At 41.6% G+C, this 14,778-nt stretch overlaps 1 protein-coding gene across 3 annotated transcripts in view; it reads left to right on the top strand.

Annotated features, from left to right (window-relative positions):
- LOC141107527 (zinc-alpha-2-glycoprotein-like) overlaps nucleotides 1–2,899 on the top strand; it is a 48,653-nt gene extending 45,754 nt beyond the window's left edge. For all 3 annotated transcript variants that reach the window (XM_073598322.1, XM_073598321.1, XM_073598323.1), the window contains one exon: nucleotides 2,779–2,899. In XM_073598322.1, coding sequence (XP_073454423.1) covers nucleotides 2,779–2,799 — 21 coding nt within the window. In that variant the 3' untranslated portion in view covers nucleotides 2,800–2,899. The remainder of the gene's footprint in view (nucleotides 1–2,778) is intronic.
- The last annotated feature ends 11,879 nt before the right edge of the window (nucleotides 2,900–14,778 follow it).

The raw sequence follows: 14,778 nt of genomic DNA, 5'->3' as shown, positions 1-14,778 counted from the left end.
GCACACGGGCGAGTCGCACTGCACGTTCTGAGTGGGACCTGTGTGTCTCCCAGAAGAGAGCGGTGGGGGGCGGAGGAGGGGCCGGACATGGCGATCTTTTGCCGGAAGTGGGAGCAATTACCTGTATTAGACAAGTATCTGCTGCCCTCTCCCCCCTAAAAGGTGCCAAATGTGACACCGGAGGGGGGGAGGAATCCGGACAGCGGAAGTTCCATTTTTGGGTGGAACTCCGTTTTAAGGACCAGGCCTATTTTTCAGGCTTGGTGTTTACAAGTTAACCGCTTTTTCCCACAAATAGAGCTTTCTCTTGGATGTATTTGATCACCTCTGGGGTTTTTATTTTTTGCGCTATAAACAAAAAAAGTGACAATTTTTTAAAAAACTCATTTTTTTTTACTTTTTGCTATAATAAATATCCCCCCAAAATATATAAAAAAAACTAATTTTTTCCTCAGTTTTTAGGCCGATACGTATTCTTCTACATATTTTTGGTAATAAAAATTTCAATAAGCGTATATTGATTGGTTTTCGCAAAAGTTATAACGTCTACAAAATAGGGGATAGTTTTTTGGCATTTTTATTATTATTTTTTTGATTAGTAATGGCGACGATCTGCGATTTTTATCGGGACTGCGACATTATGGCGGACACATCGGACACATTTGACACTTTTTTGGGCCATTGGCATTTATACAGTGATCAGTGCTATAAAAATGCACTGATTACTGTGTAAATGACACTGGCAGGGAAGGGGTTAACCACTAGGTGGCGATGAAGGGGTTAAGTGTGTCCTAGGGAGAGATTCTAACTGTAAGGGGGGATGAGCTTCAACTCACATGAAAGCGATCACTGCTCCCAATGACAGGGTACAGTGATCTCTGTCATGACACAAGGCAGAATGGGAAATGCCTTGTTTACATAGGCACTTCCCCGTTCTGCAGCTCCGTGACATGATCGCCGGGAGACCGGGGGACTTGCGGGACCCACCAGGCACGGTCACGCTGTATGCGGCGGGCACACGCGCGCGCCCAATAGCCACCCAATTTAAGGGGGACGTACACATAAGCCCATTTGCCCACCGCTGCTGACGTATTTCAGAATGCAGCGGTCGGCAAGTGATTAAAATCTGTTTTTGTTTTTGCTAGAAAATTACTTAGAACCCCAAAACATTATATATTTTTTTCAGACCCCCTAGAGAATACATTTTTTACAGGTTACCAGTTTTGAGTTACAGAGGAGGTCTTAAAATTATCTTTTAAACATGTGTACACAAAATGCAAAAATGGCTCTGGCATTGAAAGGGTTAATGGGTGATTTCCCCCTCATTGGCAGTCATATACTGTGAGGCCCCAGCCATAGAAATGAATAGCTTCGGCAATGACTTTTTATACAATAGCTGTGCAGAGCCAGGCAGGGTGGCACAGTGAAGATCTGGGCAGTGGGGCTGAAGGAAAGTATTTCATTTTGTGACTTCCACTGAAGGGGAAACATTTAAGAAGGAACTACTTCACTAAAAGTGAATTTGTTCTTTAAGCTTCATCCAAATATTCCCCTCCATATCATGGCTGGTACAGAAAGATGCCCCTCCACACTTCCCCTTACAAGATTTCTGTTCTCAGATATTCTTAAGTGACCGGGATATACTCATCCATCATTAACATAAATGGTGATGAAAAAGTGCCTCCGATCAGATGATATCACCTCTTGTGACCCCACTCACCAGAGTTATTGGACCCTCAGCTTTGCAGTTCAGGGGTCAAACTGGGCTTAGAGCTTTTTCGGGAGGTAAGACACCGATATCAATTTCTCAGAGGTGATGGGTCTCAGCAGGATCCAGGATAATTTAGGACATGACGAGGCAAAAGAGAGAGAGAAAATACATGTGAAGTACCGGCAGTACACAAAACACACTGCACTGCTGAGTGTCACTCACGAGACATTAGGCAAAAACAAGCATCAGCGTTTTCCGGGTTTGCACCATCCGCGTGGGTTCCACGGGAACCGGAAGTAGCGTCACTGGTTCACTATACTGAAATTATGTTGACGCATTTCGCCCCTCCTCCAGGGCGTCATCAAGTAGTGAACCAGTGACGCTACTTCCCGTTCCCATGGAACGCACGCGGATGGTGCGAACCCGGAAAACGCTGATGCCTGTTTTTGCCTAATGTCTCGTGAGTGATACTCGTTAGCAGCGCAGTGTGTTTTGTGTACTGGCGGTCCTTCACATGTATTTTCTCTCTCTTTTGCCTCATCATGTCCTAAATTATCCTGGATCCTGCTGAGACCCATCACCTCTGAGAAATTGATATCGGTGTCTTACCTCCCAAAAAAACTCTAAGCCCAGTTGACCCCTGGACTGCAAAGCTGAGGGTCCAATAACTCCGGTGAGTGGGGTCACAAGAGGTGATATCATCTGATCGGAGGCACTTTTTCATCACCATTGTTTACTATCGCAATCACCCAGCATTTTAATATGCAATATTTTTTTAGTGTGTGATATATGGGATCACATTGTGCTATCACTAGCGCTTATATTATTTGTTCACTGATCATTTCATTTGAAAGCACTGAGCACTTTATTTCTTTTTCTTAGTGTGTTACATGGTATCACATTGTGTCATTATTCCGCTAGCGTTGTTATCACTGTTTATTCTATCCACAAGGTTTTAGTACCTTTGCAACAGCAGCTGCGGTCTTACTTTATTATTATTTTTCACCTAGCACGAGTTATAGTTTATGTTTTAAACATATAAATACTGTTGTGTTCTTGTTTTCCAGGGAATCCATTTGAGTGCCTAAAGGAGAACCCAACTTACAATAAAACATTTAATAAAGTCTGCAAAATTGCTGCACAAGCCATTTATGAATTTAACATAATAAAATTTACATTTCAATTTCAGTCTGTAGCCGCTGTGATTTTTTTGAAACTATTTAACCACCTCAATACCAGGCACTTACACCCCCTTCCTGCCCAGGCCATTTTTCACCTTTCAGCACTGTCACACTTTGAATGACAATTGCGCGGTCATGCTACACTGTATTCATGTGAAATTGTTATCCTTTTCTTCACACAAATAGAGCTTTCTTTGGGTAGTATTTAATCACTTCTGGGTTTTTAATTTTTTTTTTTTAAAAGGCCAAAAATTTTGGAAAAAAAAGTTGTTCTTATTTTTTGTCAGTAAATGTTGTAAATAAGTCATTTTTCTCCTTCACTGATGAGGTGGCACTGATGGGCACTGATAGGCTGCTCTGATGGGCACTGATGAGGTGGCACTGATGAGGCGGCACTTATGGGCACTGATTAGGTGGCACTGATGAGGAGTCACGAATATGCCGCACTTATGGGCACTGATAGGTGGCACTGATATGTGGCCATGATAGGTGGCACTGGTGGGCACAGATAGGCAGCACTGGTGGGCACAGATAGGCGGCACTGGTGGGCACAGATAGGCAGCAATGATGGGCGGCACTGATGGGCATTGATAGGTGGCATTGATGGGCAGCAGTGATGAGCATTGATGGGCAGCACTGATAGCCAGCACTGACTGGCATCACTAATGGCCACTGATTTCTGGCACTTGTGGGCACTGATTTCTGGCACTTGCTGGCACAGATTGGTGGCAATTGCGGGCACTGGTTGGCACTGATTGCTGGCAGTGGTGGGCAATCATTGCTGGCACTGGTGGGCAATTGTAATCAGGGCACTGATGATCAGTGCCATAATTACATACCTAGCTGTCCCCTGTGAGGAGATGCCGCTGATCAGCTCTCCTCTCCTCACACTGTCAGTGTGAGGCGAGGAGGACCGATTACCGGCATCTCTGTGTTAATATGTGACAGACTGTGATTGGACACAGTCGATCACATGGTTAAGGAGCAGCAGATCGGGGCCACGCAGTGTCCTAGCAACACAGCGCGCCCCGGGGGCGCGCAAGAGCAGTTGTTCTAGGAGGCCGTCATATGGTGTCCACCCAGAACGAGAGCCACACCGTCATTTGATGGTGGGCGTGCGGCAAGTGGTAAAAAAATATCTATTTAAAAAAATTCAATGCAGCATAACAACCTGGAGTTGTTCTGCACAGTGTTGGTGTATGGAATGTGATATTCTCAAAAGTCTGCACTAGGTCAAGTTTTAGGCATCCTCTGCAATAGGAATTTAATTTTGAGCGAGATACTCTCTAAGGATTAACTACTTCTAAAGGGATACAGACACTGCATCTTTCCTCATCAAAATACTGAGTGTGAACTGGTCATTATACTAAACAATGACCATCCCATTTAGGAATCAGTCTAGAAAGGACATAATGAAATGTACAGCTTTGTCTTCAGCACAGAAAATGGTAGCACTCTGCAACAATACAGATCACTGTTTTTTATGTTACACTTTAAAATTGTGAGCAGCAACATGTCATTGTTTTTAGGAATGCATCCAAAGTAAATGAATCAGATAGATCTGTTTCTGTAATCTATAGAAGTATTACACTTATTCTGGGGGAATTCAGTAAGTAATACAGACAAGTTTTTGCTGGTTTGAAGCCTTTAACATGACCACTTGACCAGCACAATTTAATGAAAATTGTTAGCCAGTCTCAGTGCCAGTACCGACACATGCACCGTTATCAGGTAGTTTTTACTATCACTTTTAGAGTCTATCACTAAAGTTGTGAAAATTTCTAAAAGACGTAGTTGTGAATATACAATGTTATAGACACTTTCTAATACAGTTATAACTATGCAGTCACCAAAACTGTTTTGCTTAGTTCCAGAAATGAGCTTTCTTATCTTTTTAACAAGGTTAAAAAGTTGTCATGTGACCGTGCATCTCTTTTTCCTGATGGTGGGGGGCGGGGTTACAGGACACTGTGCAGGCACAGACAATGCCTGTATTGCATAGCCTGTTCAACTTGAGGCAAGATTCAGGTAGTGCTAGAGGCAGGATGTGATTGGTTGGGGGGTGTGGTGGCTGGACAAACAACTCAATAGGCATGCAATGTGTCTGCACAGTGTCCCATATCTTTGAATGACCAGACAAAGGGTGGAAACTGACCACACAAACATAGATCAGCTTCTTTGCTTTGTGTGGTCAGTTTAGAACAAGGAAGGAAAATGACAGGTAGGGTTAACCAGGTACTTCAGATGGAAGAAGTACATGAAAATGATAGAGGGTAGACTATGATTTATAAAATACACACATAGGAAAAATTTACGGTAACTTACACTGCAAGACCAACTCTGAGTTGTGTACAGTGCACGGTGTGGTGTAAGTACAATCAGTGCTCTGAGTTGGATATATATGCTGGGAAACTATCATTAATGTGAAAGCTTCCTGTATAGGGAATGTGGTTGCTAGGACGCCAGCAAATGCAGGCTTCCTAGCAACCAATGACTCATCTCCAGTCCCATCCATCTTCTGGCTGGGAGATGGTGATATCACTGTCCTAATATGACAGTGTCCAAAGATGTCCATGACAACAGCCATATTTGAACAATGATATCACCAGCATCCCCATCCCTTTGTTTACTTTCATCTGTTGGCTTGGGAATCTCCTGATCCATGGCTGAATATGGATTATCCATTGCTATGATGATATTGACTGCATAGCCGATAGTGTCCTAGATAACATGGGGCTGAACATGCACTGATGACCGGGTTTCCACAATATGGACGCTGTAGCCTTAGTGATGCCACATTCCATGTGAGAGATTCATGTACCTGTTCAGTATGTATACATAAATATGTCTCCCGCACTGACATTTTTTGTCTAGATGAGTTCTAAAGATTGCCTATGACACACTCTATGAACTCCTCAGATTGTGTAGAATTGTTTTAACCACTTCAGCCCCAGAAGATTTGGCCACTGAATGACCAGGCCATTTTTTGCGATTCGGCACTTCGCCGCTTTAACTGACAATTGTGCGGTCCTGCGACGCTGCACGCAAACAAAATTGACGTCCTTTTTTTCCCACAAATAGAGCTTTCTTTTGGTGGTATTTGATCATCTCTGCGGTTTTTATTTTTTGCGCTTTTAAACAAAAAAAGAGCGACAATTTAAAAAAAAAAACACAATATTTTGTACTTTTTGCTATAACAAATATCCCCATTTTCATTTTTAAAAAAGCCAATTTTTTCTCAGTTTAGGCCGATATATATTCTTCTACATATTTTTGGTAAAAAAAATTGCAATAAGCGTTTATTGATTGGTTTGTGCAAAAATTATAGCATCTACAAAATAGGGGATAGATTTATAGCATTTTTATTTTTTTTAATTTTTTTACTAGTAATGGCGGTGATCTGCAATTTTTATCGGGACTGCAACATTATGGCGGACACATCAGACACTTTTGGCACATTTTTGGGACCATTGGCATTTATACAGCGATCAGTGCTATAAAAATGCACTGATTACTGTAAAAATGTCACTGGCAGAGAAGGGGTTAACACTAGGGGGCGATCAAGGGGTTAACTGTGTTCTCTCAGTGTGTTTCTAAATGTAGGGGGAGGGGACTGACCTAGAGGAAGTGACAGATCGTGGTTCCATCTATTAGGAACACACAATCTGTAACTCCTCAGAGAACAGAACAGGGATTTGTGTGTTTACACACACACTTCCGTGTTCTGCCTCTCGTGCCTACGATCGCTCGTGGCTGGCGGTCATAGCATTACTGGCCTAGCGTTTGTGCCATTGGATGAAACAATAACTCCCAACGTCATTGTCAGTGGATGCAATAATAACCCCCAACACTGGTATCAAGTCCAGTACTATGCCCTATACTGGTACCAGGGCATGCAATAACCCCCAACATTGGTGTTATTGGCCACAATAATAACTCCCAAAATTGGTGTCAGTCGACTCAATAATAGCCCCCAACATTGGTGTCAGTGGCTTCTATAGTAACCCCCAACATTGATGTTGATGGAGTCAATAATAGCCCCCAGCATTGGCGTCACTGGCCTTAATAAAAAAAAAACAACATTGGTGTCAGTGGCCTCAATAATAGCCCTTAGCACTAGCTCCTGTGGAAGCGTTCTGTGAAATGCAAAACATATAGAGCAACCAGAGATTACCCACCGTGGATCACCAAACCTGCAGTATTCTGCTTGTGTTAGCTTTATGACTACCTACTGTGTAACACCTGGGGAAGTATCTCCCCTCCACCTTGATTAAGTGATTTGTTTACGTACTCATAATCTTTCTATTACTATACAAGCTTGCAGGATAGGTTCCACACGGCATACCAATATTAGGTCCTATGCCTAGTCTGATGTGTTTTTAAACATTTATGTTTGTCCATTGTCTTTTTATACTTTATAAATAAAAAACCCCTAAACACATTTACCTTTTTGTAGTTTAATATTGTTGTGCCTTCAAAGTCCCATTCCTAGACTCTATGTATCCACTACCTTAGCACTATGGTGTCAGTGCTATTACTCCCCTGCATTGGTGGTCAGTGGCCTCAATAATAGCCCTTAGCACTATGGTGTCAGTGCTATTACTCCCCTGCATTGGTGGTCAGTGGCAATGAAAGATAACCCCCATGTATCACTTACCTGATCACAAGCTCCTGCTCTGCTCTGCTCTCTCTCCCTAGGCCAGGACTTTAGTTGTACTGTAGGTGGAGAGAACCCAGACTCACAGTACAATCTCTTTCAGTGCTGGGTGCTGGAACACAAAACATTCCATCACCTAGAACCCTGCTGCCACTCTGCTGTGTAACTGGTGCCCAATAGCTTGCCAGTTGCGTGTTGGGAACCAGGGGCCTAAACCATGGGATAAATAACAAATGTTTTATCTTTTTTTATTAACTTTATTAATTTGTGGGATTTACCTTACATATTTACCAAATGTGTGATATCTACCCCAAATTTGATATTTTATTTTAATTGGCTCGTTTGCCATTGCATAGGGAAAAATACAAACAGATATTGCATGCAACAATGGTTAAATTGACCACTATTTATCAAACAATTGCCTTTTTTAAGTAAAATACTTGTTTTCACCTATTTCATTTTGTGTTACAACTCAGTGCTGCTGATCTCCTGCAACCTCATTGCAGCCACGTCCTGTCTACATGCACTCCAGTGACAGCTGCATGGTATTGATGGTACCAACTGTGGACCATGCTTACTTAAAGTATACAGTGCCTTGAAAAAGTATTCATACCCCTTGAAATTTTCAACATTTTGTCATGTGACAATCAAAAATTTAAATGTATTTTATGTAATAGACCAACAGGATATGGCACAAAATTCTGAAGTGGAAGGAAAATGATAAATGGTTTTCAATATTTTTTACAAATAAATATCTAAAAAGTGTGGGGTGCATTTGTATTCAGCCCTCTTTACTCTGATACCCCTAACTAAAATCTAATGGAACCAATTGCCTTCAGAAGTCACCTAATTAATTAAATAGAATCCACCTGTGTGTAATTGAATCTCTGTATAAATACGGATGTTCTGTGAAGCCCTCAGAGGTTTGTTAGACAACTTTAGTGAACAAACAGCATCATGGAGGCCAAGTAACACATGAGACAGGTCAGGGATAAAGTTGTGGATCAGTTTAAAGTGGGGTTAGGTTATAAAAATGATATCAAAAGCTTTGAACATCTCACGGAGCACTGTTCAATCCATCATCCGAAAATGGAATAAGTATGGCACAACTGCAAACCTACCAAGACATGTCCGTCCACCTAAACTGACAGGCCGGGCAAGGAGAGCATTAATCAGAGAAGCAGCCAAGAGGCTCATGGTAACTCTGGAGGAGCTGCAGAGATCCACAGCTCAGGTGGGAGAATCTGTCCACAGGACAACTATTAGTCGTACACTCCACAAATCTGGTCTTTATGGAGGAGTGGCAAGAAGAAAGTCATTCTTGAAAGAAAGTCATAAAAAGTCCTGTCTTCGGTCTGCGAGAAGCCATGTGGGGGACACAGCAAACATATGGAAGAAGGTGCTCTGGTCAGATGAGACTAAAATTGAACTTTTTGGCCAAAAAGCAAAACGCTATGTGTGGCAGAAAACTAACACTGCACATCACCCTGAACACGCCATCCCCACCGTGAAACATGGTGGTGGCAGCATCATATTGTAGGGATGCATTTCTTCAGTAGGGACAGGGAAGCTGGTCAGAGTTGATGGGAAGATGGATGGAGGCAAATACAGGTCAATCTTAGAAGAAAACCTGTTAGAGTCTGCAAAAGACTTGAGACTGGGGTGGAGGATCACCTTCCAGCAGGACAAAGACCCTAAACATACAGCCAGAGCTACAATGGAATGGTTTATATCAAAGCATATTCATGTGTTAGAATGGACCAGTCAAAGTCCAGACCTAAATCCAATTGAGAATCTGTGACAAGACGTGAAAATTGCTGGTCACAGAGGCTCTCCATCCAATCTGACAGAGCTTGAGCTATTTTGCAAAGAAGAATGGGCAAAAATGTCACTCTCTAGATGAGCAAAGCTGGTGGAGACATCCCCAAAAAGACTTGCAGCTGTAATTGCAGTGAAAGGAGGTTCTACAATGTATTGACTCAGGGGGGCTGAATACAAATGCACCCCACACTTTTCACATATTTATTTGTAAAAAAAATTGAAAACCATTTATCATTTTCCTTCCACTTCACAATTATGTGCCACTTTGTGTTGATCTATCACATAAAATCCCAATAAAATACATTTCCATTTTTTGTTGTAACATGACAAAATGTGGAAAATTTCAAGGGGTATGAATACTTTTTCAAGGCACTGTATGTGAACCCTCACCTTGTAAAAAAATCCATTCAGTTTAAAATAGAAATGAAAGGCAAACCATTTGTGTATAGATATTATTATTATTATTATTATTATTATTATTATTATTATTATATGAGATTTATATAGCGCCAACAGTTTACACAGCGCTTTACAATGTATAAGGGGGACAACACAATTACAGTACAATACAAAAGGTATAGGAGGGCCCGGCTCGTAGAGCTTACATTCTAAAGGGAAGGGGTGGTGGTACAAAAAGGTAATAGCTGCAAAGAATGATTTGATGGGGGTAGATATGAAAAAACATTATAAATAACTGAATCCAATCCTTCCTTGCGATAGACGGTACTTTGCATGTGATGGCTTTTGTGTTACTCAATAAAATATTTGAATATGAAAAACATTATAAATACTCCCCCCCCCCCTTTTTTTTATAAGTGATCACATTCCCCGTTCTCAAAAGCATAGGAAGCTCAGGGATGAGAAACAGCAGCACAGTGGTGTTCCCAGTGAATGGCTGTGCGGGGAAGGGGGGTTGCCAGGACACATCTGATCATTGGACGACACCAGGCTGAGTTTCAGCACAACTAGAAAACTGGCCACACTGTGCCCTCATGCCTAGTGTGGTCAGTTTTTGATAGGAAAGCAGAGAGACTAGCAGGAGCATCAGGGATCTCACACAAAGGAAACAATACAAAGAGAACAGGATACTTTTTCATACATATCTGAGGCACATATCTGAGACATGAAATGTTGGGTTGACATATTCTTTAATGTGTGTTAAAATGGCCACCTGTACTCTGACAGAAGCCCATGTGACAAGGTGACAATGTAGGGGTACAGCTGACAGCTGTTGTCACCCTATAACAGGAAACACCTGAACAGGACATTTCATGGCAAGATCAGCAAGTATTATTTTAATTAAAAATTGAAAATTTATTTTGAAACTATATTAACATGCTATGGCTTATATGAGAGTTTACATAGTTATTGGCCTTTGTGGATGAACGTTCTATATTGTCTGATCTCATGATGCAGGCAAAAAGAAAATATCCCCTAGGGTGGACTTTAAAGGCACATAGAGGTATAGTTAAAAGAGTGTGCAGAGTATTTATAGTACAAAAATATTTATTAATGATTAAACATGATCACTAAAAATAGTACATATATGGATATAGAGCAGTGGAATGTTTAAACATTTTTTGATGTTGTCAACATATTTACAACACATATGAAGTTTTTATGGTAAGGACCTATAATTTGTCAAAATATTTTTGACTTGTATTTCATATGAATATTGTGTATTTTATATTCAGCCAGCAGGTAAAGGTTCAGGTTCCTTTCCAATTAAAGCATTTGTTACCCCAACACTTCATATTCCTGATATGTGCCTGCTGTACCATGTACTTGTATGAGAATGTATCCTGTTCTCTTTGTATCGCTTCCTTTGTGTGAAACCCCTGTTGTTCCTGTCAGTCCCTCTGCTTTATTATTAAAAACTGACCACACTAGGCAGTAGAACACACCTTAGTCCGTTCTCTAGCTATGCTGAGAACTCATCCTGCTCTCCGATGATCAGACTTGTCCTGACACATCCCCCCTCGAAAACAGCCATTCACTGGGAAGATCAATGTACTGTTTCTTCACCTCCCCAGCTCTTATGCAGCTGAAAACAGAAGGAATGTGATCACTTATAAAAACAAAGAGTTAAAAAAAAGTATTTATAATGTGTTTTTTATATCTATACACAAATGTTTTGCCTTCCATTTCTATTTTAAACTGAATGGATTGTTTTACAAGGTGATCATTTACAATCACTTTAACGTGGGATTCCTCATCACCTTATCTGATAGTCTTTGTATGTGCTTCCTATAGAGCTTAAATTGTGTATTAAGCCAAAAATTATTTTTCAGTTTAAAACAAAGGATGGAAGATGATGTCCCATCAAGTTTTTTTTGTTTTTTTTGCTGACTGTAAATCTGGGGAGGTTTCCTTTCACTTCCTGTCACGGGGATACAACAGGAAATGGGAGGAAACCTCTCCAAAGTGAAAGTAAGGCCTATCTTAGAAAGCTGTCATAGGAACAGGTGTCCCAGTAGGAGGATTTTTCCTATCTCATTTGCTTTGATGGCATCTTTTGGATTTTGCATTTCATTTTGTTTTGGTAACAATGGTCACCAAAACAAATCTCTCCAGTGGGGACACAAATAGACACAAAAATGTAAAGTGATTGTAAATTATATTTACATATTTATTTAAATAACAAACTTGTTATACTTACCTGCTCTGTGCAATGGTTATGCACAGAGCAGCCCCAATCCTTCCCTTCGCAGGTCCTCAGCCAGAAATCATGGCTCCACCCCCCGCTGAGTGCCCCCATAGCAATCCACTTGCTATGGGCTGAACTCATTCGTGATCGCTCCCGAGCTGGCTCTGTGTGTCCATGTACACTCCCTTGTTACTGGCTTTGATTGACAGCAGTGGGAGCCTGTTCAGTTGGAAATCTGTCCCCTGATCTCCGCTGAGCTGGAGGACTACTTGTCCGTGTCTGCTCCACTTATGCAAAACAGACACAGCCCGCTGTCCTCTTTGAGCGGTTGGATGTAAATGGCCATCCGATCCAGATGTAAATGACGGCCATTCGTTCTCTTAGATGAATAGGGAACGGAACCCCCGTCTGTTTTTGCCAGATAGGATTGGAACAGACACATGTACGTTGACAACCACCGCTCCATAGAGGGCAACTGACAGGCGGACCAGATCGGACCCATGTGAAAGGAGCCTAAAGCTTGTAGTACCTTGTATTTCTATACTGGTGTGTATCTATATAATTATGGTTAATGTTATATGCTGGTTGCAATAGTTCTTCTGCTTCCAATTACTTTGATTAGATTACTGATTCATTCTCCAGAAAGGAAATCCCCTCTGTTCACAGAGGCCCTGTCCTTTTTTTCTTTCAATAATTTTTAATAAAGGTTTAAACATACATATCAAACAGTAAGCACATTTGTCCTGGAGTGTCATAGATTACAACATACTTTTACATGACAGTCCAACAAGACTGCAAAATGTCCTACATAGAAGTACATAACATAAGAGATGGTCAAAAAAATTCACTATGAAATTACATGCTGTTCTTGAGCTGGTGGCATGAAGTATGACATATACATATAGACCAAACCAACATACCCTGATCTCCAGGCAAGCCAAGTAAACAGATACAGAAACGAGTACAAAGACAACCAAGTCAAAGAGTGAGAGTGAGAAAAGAAGGTAAAGATCGAAGAAAGAACTATTGGAGTCCCAAGGCGGATGCAAGACAAGTGCCATATACTAAAACAATCCCAAACCCTTACAATTCAATATGCATATAGCGCACCCAAGGGTTCCATACCTTTTGTGTCCATTGTTCAGGACACATTATCCAGGAGACTTTTTGCTGCACCTGTGACACCAGGACAGAAGTCCTCATCTGATGCCTAGCAATAGTCAATTTGCCTGTGGGGAGAATAAAGAATGCCAACCTTTGTTTGGCTCTAGGAACTTGAGCAATAGGCTCATTCAGTAAGGCAATCTCCAGGGATTTAGGAACAGAGACTTCTGTCACCTGACTCTGAAGGGAAAAACCTTATTCCAAAAGCCCCAGAATTGGGGGCATTACCACCAGACGTTAAGCATGAAGCCTAGCATATGATAGGCATATGATCCCTGAAAACTCATCTCTTCAGAGAAGCCTATCTGGCCCCCACCTAACAACTGTACATTTATCTTCTCAATCAGCACATCAACCATAGTTATTACCTCTTGTATCTCTTGACCTTCCCCCTTAGATTGTAAGCGCTAAGGAGCAGGGCCCTCTGATTCCTACTGTATTAAACTGTATTGTATTTGTACTGTCTACCCTCAAGTTGTAAAGCGCTACGTAAACTGTTGGCGCTATATAAATCCTGTATAATAATAATAATAATGATAACCCTTGAAACAGAGCAAAGAGGTCCCTGGGTACAATTTTGCTAACTGGGTGGGAACCAGATACCACTGCGTCTTTTTTTACCATTGGCTTCGATCAATGATACATTTAGGATGCCCTTATAGGAACTTAATTAAAAAAATGCTAATTATCCATAGTTCTTTCTAAGCTCAAATCGGCCTCCAAGGAAGACATATATGGAACGGAAGCTTAAAGTGTTTCTAAAGGCTCAAGGTTTTTTACCTTCATGCATTCTATACAGCAGCCCCCCGAATACTTACCTGAGTCTGAACTCGATCTAGTGATGTGCATGACCATTGGCTCCTGCTGCTGTCAATCACAGCCAGTGAGAGGGGGTGGGGCCAAGCTGCAGGTCTGTTTGTGAATAGACATGCAGATCAGTGGCATGGAAGTGAGCCTGGTTGGGTGCCCCCACAGCAAACAGCTACTCGGCAAGAGGGAGGGGTCAGAAGCGCCAGCTGGGGACCTGAGAAGAGGAGGATTGGTGCTGCTCTGTACAAAACCATTACACAGAGCAGTATAACATGTTTGTTATTTTAAAACAAAAAAAACCTTGCCTTTAATACCACTTTAACTGATGTATCCAACATTAGGCCATATATGGTGAAGATTCCCTGGGACTGACAACTTTATCAAACCCATTTTCCACTTAGCGCAGGTTCCAGTTCTCTTATTTATCTGCAGGTTTAGCACAATATCCTGTTTGGGAGGGCCATTTTTCATAACCCCCCAAAAGCGGGCTACACAGCACAATGTGTTCTGTCCATCATAGGATCTCCTGATTGGTGTTGTACTCGGCAGCTGGGGATGGGATTTGCTTGACTCTGCTCTGGTAAGTTTAGAAAAATGTTGGCTCTTGTAGTTCCACGGCAGCTGAAGAGCTGATAGGAGACCATTACCACAGTTAAAAAACTTTAACCAAACCACCTGCTCAGTCTTTCAGGACTCGAGCACCAAGTAACTGTACCAATTAACAGGTACCACCATAAACACTGTGCACCCACAAATGAGGGCAACAATCAGTGGCGGCTGGTGCTCA

The sequence above is a fragment of the Aquarana catesbeiana genome, linkage group LG09 (assembly GCF_042186555.1).
Source record: "Aquarana catesbeiana isolate 2022-GZ linkage group LG09, ASM4218655v1, whole genome shotgun sequence".
NCBI classification, from domain to species: Eukaryota; Metazoa; Chordata; class Amphibia; order Anura; family Ranidae; genus Aquarana; species Aquarana catesbeiana.
Note: the sequence above shows the minus strand (reverse complement) of the source record. Positions and strands in the feature narration are given on the sequence as shown.